Source organism: Brachycentrus maculatus, unplaced genomic scaffold (assembly GCF_059751285.1).
Source record: "Brachycentrus maculatus isolate JH-2025_06_01 unplaced genomic scaffold, ASM5975128v1 h1tg000061l, whole genome shotgun sequence".
Lineage (NCBI taxonomy): Eukaryota > Metazoa > Arthropoda > Insecta > Trichoptera > Brachycentridae > Brachycentrus > Brachycentrus maculatus.
Genome location: NW_028280815.1, coordinates 511,141 through 528,868, shown reverse-complemented (window position 1 = coordinate 528,868; position 17,728 = coordinate 511,141). Strand labels below are relative to the sequence as shown.

The window sequence follows — 17,728 nt, the reverse complement described above, 5'->3', positions numbered from 1 at the left end:
ATTAGAAAAATATATATGCATAAATATATAGGTGAATATAATTAAAAAAGGAGCAGAGGAAGACCGAAAAAAATATGGCACGATCAGGTATGCCAAATACTTGAAAGCAGTCAGGTTAGCAGTCGTAACAATCGGCGGGTATGTATAAGGACACGCATAAACGTGGAAGAGGCGAAGAATGTTTTGTAAAGACGGAGTGATGGTTAGTTTTTAAAAAAACCCTTATCTGCACCCCCATGGTGCATAGGGCACTGCATCATCGTTTAAACATGAAGGAAAGGTGATCAGCCCTCCGCTACAGGTACCAGTCCAGGGTTATATTAAATAAATATTAGAGTGAGAAAATCACTTATACTTATTTGACCCCCCCTTGGGAATCGAACCCGGGACCTCCAGTACGGTAGCCGAGCGTGCTGACCATTACATTACGGATGGTTAGTTAGTTAGTTTTAATTGTTTTTAATTGTTTTTATTTTTTATTTTACAGTTTTCCTGGAAGATTGTTTGAAATGCTTGCCGATGAGGACAGTGACGCAGTTGTTGTCATTTCCGATGCGTCAAGTCCGGAGAAAAGTGAAATTGACGATATCGAAGTGATGGAATCGCCTAATAAAACAATTACCCCCACAAACAATGATAATGTTTCGTTTAAAGATTTTTTCAACAAGTACTCGTATTCAAAAAACCGACCTTCGACGTCACGCATTCAAGCTAATGCTATGCAGAACAAAATGAAATTATTTGCCAATAATGCAGTTGAAGAGCCTGCTGTCGTAGTACCTGCAGATGTGATTAACGGCTCTTCGAAATGTGTTGATACACGAATGATCAATGGCGTTACGGTCGAATTCCCCGTCAAACCTTACCCTGCGCAGATATCGTTGATGAATATGGTAAATTAAATCCCATATATTCATACAATTTATATTTGAAGCACTAACATTGGTATTTTCCATTTTATAATTGAAATGTAACTTTGTTTTAAAATCACCACAAATATTTTATTATAACTTAATTATAATGTCTACCGGTTAGCTTGGAAACCGGTAGACATTATAATTAAGTGTTTTATTATAACTTTATTATAATGTCTACCGGTTTCAAAGCTAAACGCTTCTTTATCGAGGCTGATTAATACTAAAACAGTATTAATTGTTTTAGTATTAATCAGTCTTGATAAAGAATCGGTTAGCTTCGAAACCGGTAGACATTATAATTAAGTTATAATAAAAAAAAAAATAGTGTTTTATTATAACTTTATTATAATGTCTACCGGTTTCCAAGCTAACCGCTTCTTTATCAAGGCTGATTTATACTAAAACAGTATTAATTGTTTTAGTATTAATCAGTCTTGATAAAGAAGCGGTTAGCTTGGAAACCGGTAGACATTATAATTAAGTTAAAACAAAATACATATAGTGATTTTAAATCAAAGTAACATTTTCATTATACCCTTATATTCATATTATTTATTGCTTTGGTATTTATTGTGTGGAATAACATGATGATACATTTTTTTAAAATTAAAAACACTTGTGTAATTACCACAAATTTGTTGTTGTTAATGTAACATGACTAGTTTTGAGAACTACAGGTATTCTCATCAATAGGTGAAAATATTTTTTTTTAAAAGAAGTTTGTATTTTCATCTGTCAATGAGAACATCTATAAACAAGTTGTGTTTAAGTGATAAATTAAAACAATAGTTTTATATTTTGACATCTCAACATAGATGAAGAAGAATATGAAGGTCTGGGTATTTGCAGGGCTTATAACCTGTCATACGGTGGTTATGTGATCACTTTACAAACATGCAACATTCAACATTCTACGTATTATTGACAACCACACCATATTAATTTTCAGATCTCCTAGATAAATTGATCTACAGTCCAAATTTTGTGAACAAGTATTTGGACACACTCAAAATGTTGTGAATAAAGATAACTGGTCAAATTATAAGTATTAAAAATATACTCATATTTTCAGGCATTTCCCGGTATGTAAAAATAATGTAGGGTTCGGATCTTGCATACATCCAAATAAAAGAGTCTGCTTAGTAAAAACTTTTCTCAATCCAACATAGATGTCTGTTGTGAACTCATCACTGTTTCATTAGATTGATCATATATGTATGAGTTCCAAAAATTTGTGGAGTGCGATTATCAATCATGGTGAATGTTGCATGTGTGTAAAGTGATCACTTAGCCAGCCTACGACAGGTTAAAAACCTTGTAAATACCCAGACTTCCATATTCTTCTTGATCTTTATTAATATGTCAAAAAAAAGTAACAGTAATTTGTTTCTGTTTTTAATAAAAGGCAGCTCAGGCTTACAAAAATAGTATGAATGTAAAACATTTGTGTATGTACTGTAGAGCGGGGCTACTTGAACTTTGATGTGTTACTTGAGCCCAGTATAAATAAAATATTTAAATCTGTATTTAGTCTACAATAATGAACGTATCGTGACAATAAGTGTCACCTGTCAGGAAAACAATGAATCATGTCGATACGTTCATTATTGTAGACCAAATACAGATCTAAATATCTTTTATACTCGGCTCAAGTAACGCATCAAAGTTCAAGTAGCCCCATTCTACGAAACAAGAAACATAGATATGTATATTTTTAAAGTAAGGAATATACTTTTTTAATGTAATAAAACCATTTTTTTATATTTTTTGTTTTAAGGTTATCAAAGGAATAAAATTTAGTCAGAATGCATTACTGGAAAGTCCTACAGGATCCGGGAAGACCTTGGCGCTGCTCTGTGCTTCCCTAGCTTGGCAAAAACAGGAGAAAGGTAAGTCCTTGAGCTATAATTTCATTGATATCTAAACATAGATGAAGAAGAATGTGGAAGTCTCTCTTTTGAAAGTATAGATTTATTTAATATATCGCTCACTCCTTTCAAGAACGTCATAAATCAAAAAACTTGATTTTCATTAGAACGTTTTTAAGTTTTTAAATATATAATATAACAATGTATTAAAAATAAATATCAAGACACTCATTGAACTTTTTACTGTGCAACAGATCTTTTAAGGTAAAACCTGAAGGTTTTTTTCTCCATTTGAAAAATATTTAGTGCATTTAAAAAATAATTAAACGATACCTTTTCTTCAAAATGCAAAATATAAAATATTATGTTAAAAATATGCGTCTTTTGCTGGGAAATTGTACATTTTCTGGGCATTCCGAAAACATGCACAACTAAAAATTTACGATTTTTGATTTATGACGTTCTTGAAAGGAGTGAGTGATATTATTCTCCACCTTGTAGTCTGTACATTCTCATAATTTCTTCTCCATGTTTTAATGGATAAATTTAAACATTGTGTTTCACTCTCTCTCGCTGCTCGCTGATAGTGTGTGGAGACGTGTATTTACCAGTGCTTACTATTTGATATTTTATTATTATTTTATGTTTAAGACTTTTTGTTTCTCTATTAGTGTATTTTTATATTAGATACTGTTTATATGCAGTATGTTAAAGGCTTTAGCCGTTCAATTAATAAATAAATATATAGCGCTTGCAACGGTGCCATCCATAGTTTAGTTTCGTTCAGAAACCTTCAGGAAACGTGTGTAAGATTCTTGCAGAATTATTGACCGTTTATTTATTTATCTTTATTCTAATGTAGAGATGAAGTGTACAATACTCTTAGTTTCAAATGATGTTTACATTATATAAAATAAAATAAAAAATATAAAAAGATTGTTATATAAAATCGATTACAAGAATTAACATTATACTTAAAATAAAAATTAAGTAAAATTAAAGATGTATAAAATTAAGAAGAAAAATTAAGGATAAACTTAAGAATGGTGTGTTGAGATGGTTTTGATATGTGGAATGTATGAGTGAGGAAAGAACGGTTAAACAAATTTATGAGGCGAATGTAGTTGGAAAAAGAAGCAGAAGAAGGCCGAGGAAAACTTGGCACAACCAGGTATGTCAAATACTTGAAAGCGGCCGGGTCAGGAGTCGTAATAATCGTCGGGTATGTATGAGGAGATGCATGAATGTAGAAGAGGCGAATAATGCTTGCAAAGACAGAGTGGTGTGGCGTTCGACTATTGAGAGTAGAGTGATCTTGCCAGCTCGCTAAATTTGTCGAGCGTGTCTTTGCTGTTGTAGTAAGATGACATGGAACGCTATCCCACCAATAGTTACCCACACACCCACACAGTGAGAGTATGATCATCTTTAGAGAAAAACTAAAAACGCATTTATTTTCTGAATACAACATTTTGAGTGTGTCCAAATACTTGTTCACAAATCTGGATTATCTCCAATTATAGGAGTTATTTTTCATATTATTTTTTGAGATCTCATTAATTATTCATCTTTGATGAGATGTCAAAAAATAATATGAGAAATAACTACTTTAATTGGAGATAATCCAGATTTGTGAACAAGTATTTGAACACTCTCAGAATGTTGTGAATAAATTAACTTGTTAAATTATAAGCTAAAATGATAAAAATTAAAATGATATTTTCTGGCGTTTCTCATGTATGTGATTATAATCCAGGATTTGGACCTCACATACTAATATAAAAGTTTCTGCTTCGTAAAAAGCTTCTTAACATCTCACCAATAGATGTCTCTTGTGAAGTTCTAGTGATTCAAGAACAAGGTTTCTAAATTGGTTCATATATATAGAACTTCCAAGAATTTGAGTAGTGTGGTTGACAATAATAGGTAGAATTTGTGAATGTTACACGTGTGTAAAGTGATCGCTTAAACCAGTCTATGACGGTCGTCAGCCCCGTAAGTGCCCAGACTTCCAAATTCTTCTCCATCTTTGATGAGATGTCAAAAAATAATATTTTCTAAATAATTTCCATTTTCTCCTTTTCCTAATTCAATCACAGTTGAATCGCCCTTGAGGCAGTATTTTAAGAAAATGGCGCTGTATAAATCATCCCAAAGTATTATTATTATTATTTGCGCCGTGTCGCGTGAAAATGAGAGAACGAAGAAGAAAATGAGGCGCATTTGATTAAAATTGATGAGTGAACGGCACGTCTCGAGTTATATTTCATCACATTTACGATCGCATTTAAAATAATGTTAATTTGTCGAACCGGGAGTCGCGTGTTCGCGGAAATCGACAAATGTCGTGCCTCAAATAAAGCCTGACTGTTTATTTAAATTTGAATCGGAATGAAATTAACTTTATACTGCTGTGTTAATGCTATCTGGTCTTAATAAATAGCATGCCATAACTGGTAACTCCGTATTGGGTATCCACCCTAACCCTATCATACCTAAATAGGGTATTTTTGATTTATTTTTAAAATACAGGAAGACCTCGAAAATAACGGACCTCTGTTTGACGGAATTCGGATGTAACGGACAAAAAGATCTCGTCGAATGTACAAAAATCAAAGGGGAATTCGCTGAATTCGATTTCAGAACGCGGAAGACTGACGGTTTCAACACATTTTGTGTCACAACACAGTTTCAACACATTTCAACACTAAAGGTTTCAACACGTTTTGCGTTGAAATCATTAGCGCATGTTGGTCTTCGGGTCGACCAAAAATCGCTAGCGTCAGACATTTTGTGTAGTTTTGAGTGTGTGAATTGTGCTATGGTGGCGAAGGGTGGTATTTTTTGCATGCTGTAGTAGTGATTGTCCTGGCGAAGAGACGGGTACGTCTCGAAATTGGTATATAAAAACATAAAAATCTCGGTGAGTGGTTATATACTAATATTATAAAAATTAAAAAAAATAATAAGAACCTATTTATTGATTTGGCGTTTAGAACTCCATTTTAATTTATGTATTAATTTTAAATCGAACACAGTTTTTTTGAGTCTACTAAGTTGTATTTTATTAACAAAAACACATAAAAAATTATATTGTGACAATTGTTTCGCCTTGTTAGCGAAACAATTGTCACAATATAATTTTTTATGTGTTTTTGTTAATAAAATACAACTTAGTAGACTCAAAAAATCTGTGTTTGATTTAAAATTAATACATAAAATAAGAACCTTATTGAAATATATCTGAAAATTAAGGGTTAGGTCTGGAAAGTTAAATTCTTCGCGGTCGCCCGTGGCTGGTTACTCTCGACGCGTTTACGTTCCGCCAAGTCTTAGAATAAAATTATAAATGAATAACCATTTCTCCCCCTCCCCTCGCGACGAAGGGTGGTTTCGAACCGTTACTTTTGACAGTTTAAGGGAGTCGAACAGCCACGATGGCTCTAAAATCGTAAACTCCCCACCCCTTGACGCGCTGAAATAAATGTCTCGAAAAGTTATGACTTCTTCTTTTTCTTCTTCTGCATGGTGTAGGCCTTGTGGCCTGTTTTTAAGAGGGATCAGCCTCCTGCGATGTCAATTCAATTCAATTCAATTCAATTTATTCAATAATTAATATATACATTACAAACAAACATTTAAGGCGTATACATTAAAAAAACAAATTAAAAATTACGCAAGAAGACTCTTGTTAAATGTGTAGAAGAATCTCGCTTCGGAAAACTCCTTCGGACACATGGAACAGATCAATATCCAATGTGATATTGTTCAACATAGCGGTAGCTCTTCCTACAGGCATAACCATCGGCAGGTTGGTCCTGTGTATAGGAATGTGAAACAATCTATGCCGACGCTGTCTTAGGTAACTATCGGGAACATATGTCGATTCCCAGCGGTCAGTCCATCTCTTTGGTGGTCTGCCCGTGAGTCGTCTACCTTGGAGTAGACCGTACAGTGCAATGTGGATAAATAATACCATAATACCATAATAATAATACCATAATAATTCGGTGAGTGGTTATATACTAATTTTATTAACATTTTTGTAAAAAAAATAAATAAGTAAAAATGACTAACCACAAAGTAAATGCTTTAAATATTAATAATATTGAGAATATTAAAAATATTACCATCTTGAATAAAAAAAAAATCTCGAAGGCAAAGAAATATATCGACGTGCCCTACGTAAAGTGCTCTAACTACATTTTGGTCAATTTTGAGATATTTGGTGTATGTTATCAACTGACCGTCATCTACAAATGTATACAAACAAAAATACACGAAAAAAAATATGCCTAGTTTTCAGGCGTATAAGACGCTATCTACATCGAATTTTCGAACTGAACTCCTAAAACGCCAACTTCTTAATTTTGACAAAACATAAAGTTTTAAAATTATTTAATACACTATTTTATCGTGTTTTTATATGAATAATACTATTTTAGAATTTCAGATAAATCCGTAAATTGATAAAAAAGGAATATGTTGAAAAAATCTTCCAAGCTCTCTCCTATAAAGTAAGAGATTTGCAGATAGAGTACTTTACGTAGGGGCCATCGATATATCATAAATAGTCTATGGGTATTCGTTAGGTATCTGTAAGTTATGGCATCAATGTTGTCTGATTAAACTCCCTACTGACCTTTATCTGCACCTAATGGTACATAGGGCACTGCATCGAATTGATTCAATGTTTAATTGAACATTTTTATGACTATCCTAACAGCACGCCATAGTTTGACGTTGTCGACGACGACGATTCTCTATATTGAGATGTCAAAATAATGTAAAGAAATAACTTTATCAACTAAAATATAAAAATAAAAAAGACAGTCGTTTGAAAATGCCGTAACTAGGCGAAACAATTGTCACAATTTACAATATTTTGAGTGTGTCCAAATAATCTGGATTATCTCCAATTACAGGAGTCATTTTCATATTATTTTTGACATCTCATGAAAGATGAAGAATAATATGGAAATCTGGGCATTTACGGGGCTGACGACCGTCATAGGCTGGTTTAAGTGATCACTTTACACACGTGTAACATTCACCAATTCTACTCTTTATTGACAACCACAATACTCAAATTCTTGGAAGTTCTTTATATACGAACCAATTTAGAAACCTTGTTCTTGAATAACTAGAACTTCATTAGAGACATCTATTGGTGAGATTTAAAGAAGTTTTTTGCAGCCTATGACAGTCGTCAGCTCCGTAATTGCCCAGACTTCCATATTCTTCTTCATCTTTGATGAGATGTCAAAAATAATTGTCACAATATTATTTTTTTTATCTGTTTTTGTTAGTAAAATGCAACTTAGTAGACTCAAAAAATCTGTGTTTGATTTCAAAATTAATACATAAAAAAAACTCGTAATTGGAGATGATCCAGTTTTGTATCAACAAATAAGTATTTGGACACACTCAAAATGTTGTAAAATTTTAACAGTATTACTGAATACTGCCGAACGTGAATCTACCACGTAGTGTGATAGTTTAACGTAAATGTACCGACTCTTCGCTCTACGTACTACGGAGTACCTCTGTTTAAACCGAGGTTGAATTTACGTTATAAGTTAGAACTTAAAACCGGTAAATTTACGTTTTCTAATCACGCACTATCTGTAATCTACGTTCTGTTATATTGTTCGACTTTTAATTGCTATTCACGATTTTACTAAGCGCTTCAAATTCAATGGATAAAATTATTATTAAAATTCAAGCGAAGTGTTTATTTAGGGGACTTGTGCGCAATTATATGCACTGAACTCTTGATTTACACGGTGGACACCTTGTATACGATACCGTGTAAAAAAAGTATGTATATTAATATTTTTAAATATTTGGTGGATAAGTTTTCTTTGTATGAATATCAAGTGCGAAAATGAATATCATTGTTAACAACATTTTGAGTGTGTCCAAATACTTGTTCACAAATCTGGATTATCTCCAATTACAGGAGCCATTTTCATATTGTTTTTGACATCTCATCAAAGATGAAGAAGAATATGGAAGTCTGAGCATTTACGGAGCTGACGACCGTCATAGGCTGGTTTAAGTGATCACTTTACACACGTGTAACATTCACCAACTCTACCCATTATTGACAACCACAAATTTATTGAAAGAATTTGAGTAGTGTGGTTGTCAATAATGGGTAGAATTGGTGAATGTTACACGTGTGTAAAGTGATCACTTAAACCAGCCTATGACGGTCGTCAGCCCCGTAAATGCCCAGACTTCCATATTCTTCTTCATCTTTGATGAGATGTCAAAAATAATATCATTATTTATTATTTTATCTTAATTTTAATTAAATTAAATTACATAAAAATTGAGTAAGTGTCCTCCATAGTGTAGTGGTTAGCGCGCTAGGCTACCACGCTGGAGGTCCTGGGTTCGATTCCCAAGAGGGTCAAAATAAATATTAGTGATTTTTCAGCCTAATATTTATTTAATATGACCCTGAACTGGTACCTGAAGCGGAAGGCTAATCACCTTTCCTTCGTGTATTTAACGATCAAGATAACACTGCTTGTATACGATGCAGTGCCCTATGCACCATTGGGGTGCGGATAGGGGTTAGAAGAAGAGAAAAAGAAGTGTAATATTAAAAAAAAAATACAAATTCATAATTTACACCAAGTAAAACTTATTATTTTTTTACATCTCAACAAAGATGAAGAAAAATATGGAGGTCTGGGTATTTAAGTTATGTACTTACGATCATAGACCGTTTTCTTCATCTATGTTGAGATGTCAAAAGATAATATGATATATAACTCCGTTAATTGTTGATAATCCAGATTAGTGAACAAGTATTTGGACACACTCAAAATGTTGTTACGTAAAACACTTACCCTTTTTTTAAATCTCTGAATGTTTTTTAATACTTATAACATTAACGTGGAATTGTTTAATTGGCTTTTTTAACGTAACTATTTTTGTTCATGTTATGTAATGTTAACTAACTAACTAACTAACTATCACGCCGCTTCCCCGCAGGGGTAGGCAGAGAGAATAGAACGCCACACCACTCTGTCTTTGCAAACATTCTCCGCCTCTACCACGTTCATGCATCTCCTCATACATACCCGCCGATTATTACGACTCCTAACTTGACCACTTTCAAGTATTTGGCATACCTGATCGTGCCATGTTTTTCTCGGTCTTCCTTTGCTCCTTTCTCCAATTACATTCGCCTCATAAATTTTTTTAACCGTTCTTTCCTCACTCATTCGTTCTACATGTCCAAACCATCTCAACACACCTTTCTTAATTTTATCGTATTTATTTAATTTTATGTAATGTTTATTATTGTTAATGTAACTATTGTTTATTATGTAATTTTTTTATGTAGTAAATGTAATGGTCAGCACCTCCGTAGTGTAATGGTCAGCACGCTCGGCTACCGTTCTGGAGGTCCCGGGTTCGATTCCCAAGGGGGGTACAATAAATATAACTGATTTTTTCACTGTCATATTTATTCAATATTACCCTGGACTGGTACCTGAAGCGGAGGGCTGATCACCTTTCCTTCATGCGTAAATGATCAAGATAACACTGCGTTTATATGACGTAGTGCCCTATGCACCATTGGGGTGCGGATAAGGGCTTTATTATTTGTATTATTATGTAAAGCTGTACAATTCCCGAACAAATAAAATAAAAATTAAATTAAAAACGGATAGACATTCCTACAAAATGACTGCAGAATCAATTAATGTATTATTTCAGTTTCAAATAGAAGTTTGTTTGAAGTTGCGCCTGAAAACTACCCTTTCACTTCGCAGTGTAATGGCTTGGGCGGCGCTGAAGCCATCTATGGGATGTTAGATTCGATTTTATCGGAATTTCATGCTAATGTTTCCTTTAGTTCGAGCAAGGGTTGATATCCCAACTTCTCCCGGTAGCTAAATTTCATTTCCGTTTTTTTTCTTCTTCTAACGATTCCGGAAGGATGAAGCTCAGGTGTCACACCTAAAATTTTACTTATTTTAAATAAAATTTTGGATTAATTCATTATTTAAATCAGATAAATGCTCAACTTCTTCCCTTCTAACTCTTATCCGCACCCAATGGTGCATAGGGCACTGCATCGTATAGAAGCAGTGTTATCTGGATCATTAAATACACGTACGAAAGGTGATCAGCCTTCCGCTTCAGTTACCAGTTCAGGGTTATTTTAAATAAATATTAGACTGAAAAATCACTAATATTTATTTTGACCTTCTTAGAATCGAACCCGGGACCTCCAGCATGGTAGCCTAGCGCACTAACCACTACATTATGGAGGCTCAACTCACTCTATTTAAAAAACTCTCCTTATCATTCATCGTTCACGTTGTGTTATACCACTTCTAAAAATACTACTTCATGACCACAGGTTTCGGGATAATCATTCCATCATTAAGTCATTAAAATGAAATTGTTACGGTCTGACATTTGAAAGAGAGAAAATAAAATTTGAAATAGAGAAAGAAGACGAATGAATCTTTCTTTCTCTTCAAATTTTATTTTTGTGTAAATGTCAGACCGTAACGATTTCATTTTAATCTATATTTGACTTGATGATGGAATGATTATTCCGAAACCAGCAGTCCCGAAAGAGTGTTTTTTTTAAAAGTGGTATTACACAATATGAACGATGAATGATGAGGAGAGTGTTATATTACCATACCACAAAGTTAACAATATCTTTTAATATACAAAATATGTTTTTTTATTGCTTCTTAGAATACGCTGTTTTCGATCGCCAACGCGCTAACCACTGCCCTACGAAGGCGGATAAGATACGAAAACCACCCTCTAGTTTATGATGCAATAATTTCTAGATATCCGCCTCCGGTTCTGGTTTGAGATTGTTCCAACTCCAGAACATTCTGTGTCCACTCCACCTTAACATATAAGGGATGTAACACCCTTCGGCGGCCATATTATACGTACTACCCCTTTCTTAAAGGCGACACGTTCCCCGAATACGCCCTTCCCAACCCTTACAAGCTTCTCTGAGGAATAAACTCTTAATTTTTTTTATTTTATTTAAGTATTTAATGTGGTTACAATGTTTTTACAATTTTAATTAATTTTCTAAACATTTCACACAATATTAAAATTAAGAACGCAGTTCTCTACAAAAAAAGAGACAGCTCTTGTGGTTGGAGAAAAACATACACTTGTTGTACAATTTACAATTAATTTTTATTGAAATTATTATTATTATTATTATTATTTCTTTCTTAGATTAACATTTATACTTATGCTTAGTAAATTTAATAATGATTAATGAAAACACTTGTTTTTTACCACTTGAGTTTTATTATAGACTACAATTATTTAATTTTTTTATTTTGTAATTATTTTTCGGAATTTGCAAATCGCATAATAGATACTAATCACTCATTTCACTCTCATAAATTAAAATTATTACACCTTGTTCCATATAAAGGCCAAATTATGAATTATCTTGAAAATTTAGAAATCCAAAAAAACCTAAATTCTAATAATAATTTATTAAATAATATATTGTTTCAAAATTCTTCACCTTTGCTTTCCATTTTTCCTTTGTTTTCAAACTCCGCCCTTGACTAACCCTCTCCCCCTAACTTTCCCCTCTCCTTATTTATAGAACAATTTTATATTTTAGTTATTATACAGACCTGAATGATGGAAGTTTAACTTCTGAAACATGTAGTCTATAATAAAACTCAAGTGGTAAAAAACAAGTGTTTCATTAATCATTGTAACATGTCTTACCACAAAATTAATGCCGAAACAATAAGTAAATTTCATATATTATAAATTATAAAATGTGAATTATAATATGAAATCGAAATAACGATATTTATTTCTAATACATTTTGACATCTAAAATGAGAGGAAAAAAATATAGAGGGCTGGGTGTTTATAGGGCTTACGATCTGTCACAGGCTGGTTTATGCGATCACTTTAAACACGTGTAATTCACCATTCTAACCATGATTGATAACCACACTACTCAAATTTGCGGAACTCCTAGATATAGGAACTTGGAGATTTTTGAACTACAATAATATAGGTAAAACATTTTTGAAAGATCCTCACCGATTTTTTTTACACACCAGGAGACGCCTGAAAACATAATATTTAACTATATTTGATATATCTATTGATATTTAATTATATCTGTCCGCCTCCGTAGTGTAATGGTCAGCACGCTCGGCTACCGTTCTGGAGGTCCCGGGTTCGATTCCCAGGGGGGTTTAATAAATATAAGTGATTTTTTCACTCAAATATTTATTCAATATTACACTGGACTGGTACCTGAAGTGGAGGGCTGATCACCTTTCCTTCATGTGTAATCGATCGAGATAACACTGCGTTTATATGAAGCAGTGTCATGATAGATTTCAACAATTTATTTTTTTTCATTCAAACCCTTATCCGCACCCAATGGTGCATAGGGCACTGCATCATATAAACGCAGTGTAATCTTGATCGTTAACACATGAAGTAAAGGTGATCAGCCCTCCGCTTCCGGTACCAGTCCGAGGTAATATTGAATAAATATAAGAGTGAAAAAATCACTTATATTTATTTGAATCCCCCCGGGGAATCGAACCCGGGACCTCCAGTACGGTAGCCGAGCGTGCTGACGATTACGCTACGAAGGCGGATCGACCGCGGACTCGAATTGACCGACATCAAATTGATATTGGAAATACGAAGATAAAAATCGTACAAGCTTTCACGAATCAAGTCACAAATGGTAGAATAAAAAAACCATAAATAAATAAAAAATAAATTAATAAAATCCGCACGAATTTATTGAAATTATCATGAATGACAACCGGGAAAATTTTCAGATCATCCCTTGTGATAGGGAAATTATCAAAGTCATTTATATACGATTTTTCTTATTAAATTCTTATCGTGATTACGAGGGGGTGTATAGCCCGGCCGAATGAGAACCATACGACACGCGATCTATTTTTTAAATTTAAGTAAAACCATTAATATTAGATTTATGGTGCAGACTAATCGTACGCTTCCGTTTTATTTTTATTTTTATTATTGCTGATAATTTGAAATGTCTCCGTAGTTTGTCTCATCGTAGCGCCGTAGCACTAATAAGTAGCGGGTGGCACAAAACCGAGCGTACAATAAATGCAATATACCTACCTTTCATAACGAGCACAATTTGTTCCAGAATCTTACTCGTAAAGCGAAACACTCGTTAGCATTTTTTTCTTGTCGATCGTTAAGGGAGCAACTTTTTCACATTTTTTCGTTCGTTGTGCGAATTACTCGTTTTGAGAGGTTCCATTGTATAAACATATATATATATATATATATATATATATATATATATATATATATATATATATATATATATATATATATATATATATATATATATATATATATATATATATATATATATATATATATATATATATATATATTTATATATATATATATATATATATATATATATATATATATATAAATATATATATATATATATATATATATATATATATATATATATATATATATATATATATATATATATATATATATATATATATATAAATATATATATATATGTATATATATATATATATGTATATATATATATATATATATATATATATATATATATATATATATATATATATACATATATATATATATATATATATATATTATATATATATATATATATATATATATATATATTATATATATATATATATATATATATATATATATATATATATATATATATATATATATATATATTTATATATATATATATATATATATATAATATATATATATATATATATATATATATATATATATATATATATATATATATATATATATATATATATATATATATATATATATATAATATATATATATATATATATATATATATATATATATATATATATATATATATATATATATATATATATATATATATATATATATATATATATATATATATATATATATATATATATATATATATATATATATATATATATATATATATATATATATGCAATAACAATTTACAGTTAAAAGGTTTTGCAATAAAATAATCACACACGGACTTTAATTAATTCACTTTCTACCAACGAGAATTTTATTTACAATATTTAAAGTGTCTCCAAATCTTTGTCCACAAATCTTTAATGACCCAGAATTATTTATAACAAATATTTATAAAAAAATCTTTATTTGGAACAAACTCAAAAATTTTGTATTTCAGATACATAACGTATTTTTTCATAAATGAATTTGTCACGTATTTCGATGCATTCTGCATCATTTTAAAACACCGTATTTGAAAATAAGCGAAGTGCATTAAAACACTTGTGTCTCAATAGACTTGTCACAATAGAAACAGTAATTTCCGTGTAAAATTTAAATTAAAATTGTATTACGTATTGTTTTAAGGGGGTTGTTTTTATAAAAAATGGTTGGTGGTTTTGTCCGCCTCCGCAGTGTAATGGTCAGCACGCTCGGCTACCGTTCTGTAGGTCCTGGGTTCGATTCCCAGGGGGTGATCAAATAAATATAGGTGATTTTATCACTCAAATATTTATTCAATATAACCCTGGATTGGTACCTGAAGTGGATGGCTAGTTATCTTTCCCTTATGTGTTAATAATCAAGATAACATTGCGTTTATATGATGCAGTGCCCTATACACCATTGGTGTGCGGGTAAGGGTTTGATTTGATGTTTTTATGAAAGGCTATAGATTTCCTTCCACCCGTTACAATCATATGATCATATTTCTTTCCACCGTATCTGTTCGATCAATCTAACTCGTTTGAAGGAAGCTTTCGGGTAAAGGGGAATGCCGGATCTGATTGTTTATTAAGGGGAAAGGTTTATTAAACCGGAATTAGCATTTTGATGTTAGCCTACGACATGTTCCAGGCAACCACCCCTATTCTCATCCCCCGACAAACAAAAATAGTCATTTTTATCTGTATTTTAAAAGCAATCAGCAATAATGCGTTGCAGTCAAATAAAGATAATATTCAGGGTTTATTAAGTGAACTTTAGAAGTAATTCAACCTCTTCATTTTTAACATCCAATTTTATACAAATAATAATAAATTATTTACAATATTTTGGTTGTGTCAAAATACTTGTTCACAAATCTGGATTATCTCCAATTAAAGGAGTATTTTTCAAATTATTTTTTGACAAAATAAAAATAAAAGAGTTTCTGCTCAACAAAAAGCTTATTTTCATCTCACAAATAGATGTCTCTAGTGAAGTTCTAGTGATTCAAGAACAAAGTTTCTGAATTGGTTCATATATATAGAACTTCAACGAATTTGAGTAGTGTGGTTGTCAATAGTGGGTAGAATTGGTGAATATTACACGCGTGTAAAATGATCGTCAGTGATCGACGGTCATCAGCCTTGTAAATGCCCAGACTTCTGAAAGTCTAATTTATTATTAATAATTTTAATATGTATGTCAAAGAAATTTTGGGTATAGTCACAATTTTTTTCTATTGTAAAATTAATATTCTTATGTAATGTGTTGATGTGGGTGAAAAATTAATTTAATTATCTATCAATTATTTATTTTCAAACTCTGCCCCTTGACTAACCGCCCCCCCCCCCCTAACTCACCCCTGTCCTTATTTATTGAACAGTTAATTATTTATTATGTTCTAATTTACATTCAGCGCCCTTGAGGTATTTTTTTTACGAAAATGGCGCTATATAAGTTATCCAAATTTATTATTATTATTATTATTCAGACATAAAGATGGAAGCTTAACTTCCGAGACTAGTCGTCATAAAATAAACTCAAGTGGTAAAAATCAAGTGTTTTCTTCAATAACACTGGCCAACAATGATTTTGTAACTGAAATTTCGATGACTGATTTGGAATAAGTTGATCGTTCTTATTCAAAGTCTTTATGGTGACAAGTTTGTATCACGTCAAGTTTTGATGTTACAGTCATATTATTGTTTGTATGGACCCCATACGTTGAAACCGCAATAATGGTTGGTATCTAGACATGTTTTAGTCTAAGGTCTAAGGGATTAAAAAAAGTATTGATAGTATTTTTTTATTTTATTATTATTTCTTAAGTTAACTTATATTACAACTAATATAAACTATTATTTACACTTAATTTATATCATCTATATATATATATATATATATATATATATATATATATATATATATATATATATATATATATATATATATATATATATATATATATATATATATATATATATATATATATATATATATTATATATATATATATATATATATATATATATATATATATATATATATATATATATATATATATATATATTTACATCTCCTTACAGTAAACAAAACATTTATTTTTAAATTCTTTCAGACTCTCCATTCTTCATACATTCAGGCATGTCACCATACATTTTCAAACCCTTATACATTAAACAATTTTGTGTAAGTAATTTTGTATTTCATATTATGGAGTAACAGTGGAAAAATGTGAACTTATATTGAATACGATAGCATTATAGTTTTATATATATTTATACATAAATAATTTGATATACTTTAGTCAATATCAGAATTAAAAATATCCATAATGAAAAAATCTGACTTGCTACATTTTTGAATTCAGCTATGCAATGTGCATAAAGATCAGGTATTTTCATGCCAGTTACAAAATAAAACTTGTAAATTACAGTGTTATTACCGATAGGAATAAAGATTTCCCAAAATAAATTGAAACTTTGATATTGATATAACATGTAATTTGGCAGAATTGGATTGAATCCATTAGAATAATACATAGGTACGTCAGGAATAGAATTGAACATTCATGGCAAGTTAACGATCTAAAAATACTAGAGTAAAAATAAAATCGTCCTTATGGATAGTGATGAATATCGCAAGGTTA

At 31.2% G+C, this 17,728-nt stretch overlaps 1 protein-coding gene across 1 annotated transcript in view; it reads left to right on the top strand.

The window, feature by feature from the left end:
* Positions 1-17,728, top strand: part of LOC148311516 (Fanconi anemia group J protein homolog) — a 128,643-nt gene that overhangs the window by 1,094 nt on the left and 109,821 nt on the right. Inside the window, exons 2-3 of the mRNA XM_088256507.1 lie at positions 488-893; positions 2,695-2,806. Of these exons, the coding sequence (XP_088112633.1) occupies positions 510-893; positions 2,695-2,806 (496 nt within the window). The 5' untranslated portion in view covers positions 488-509. The remainder of the gene's footprint in view (positions 1-487; positions 894-2,694; positions 2,807-17,728) is intronic.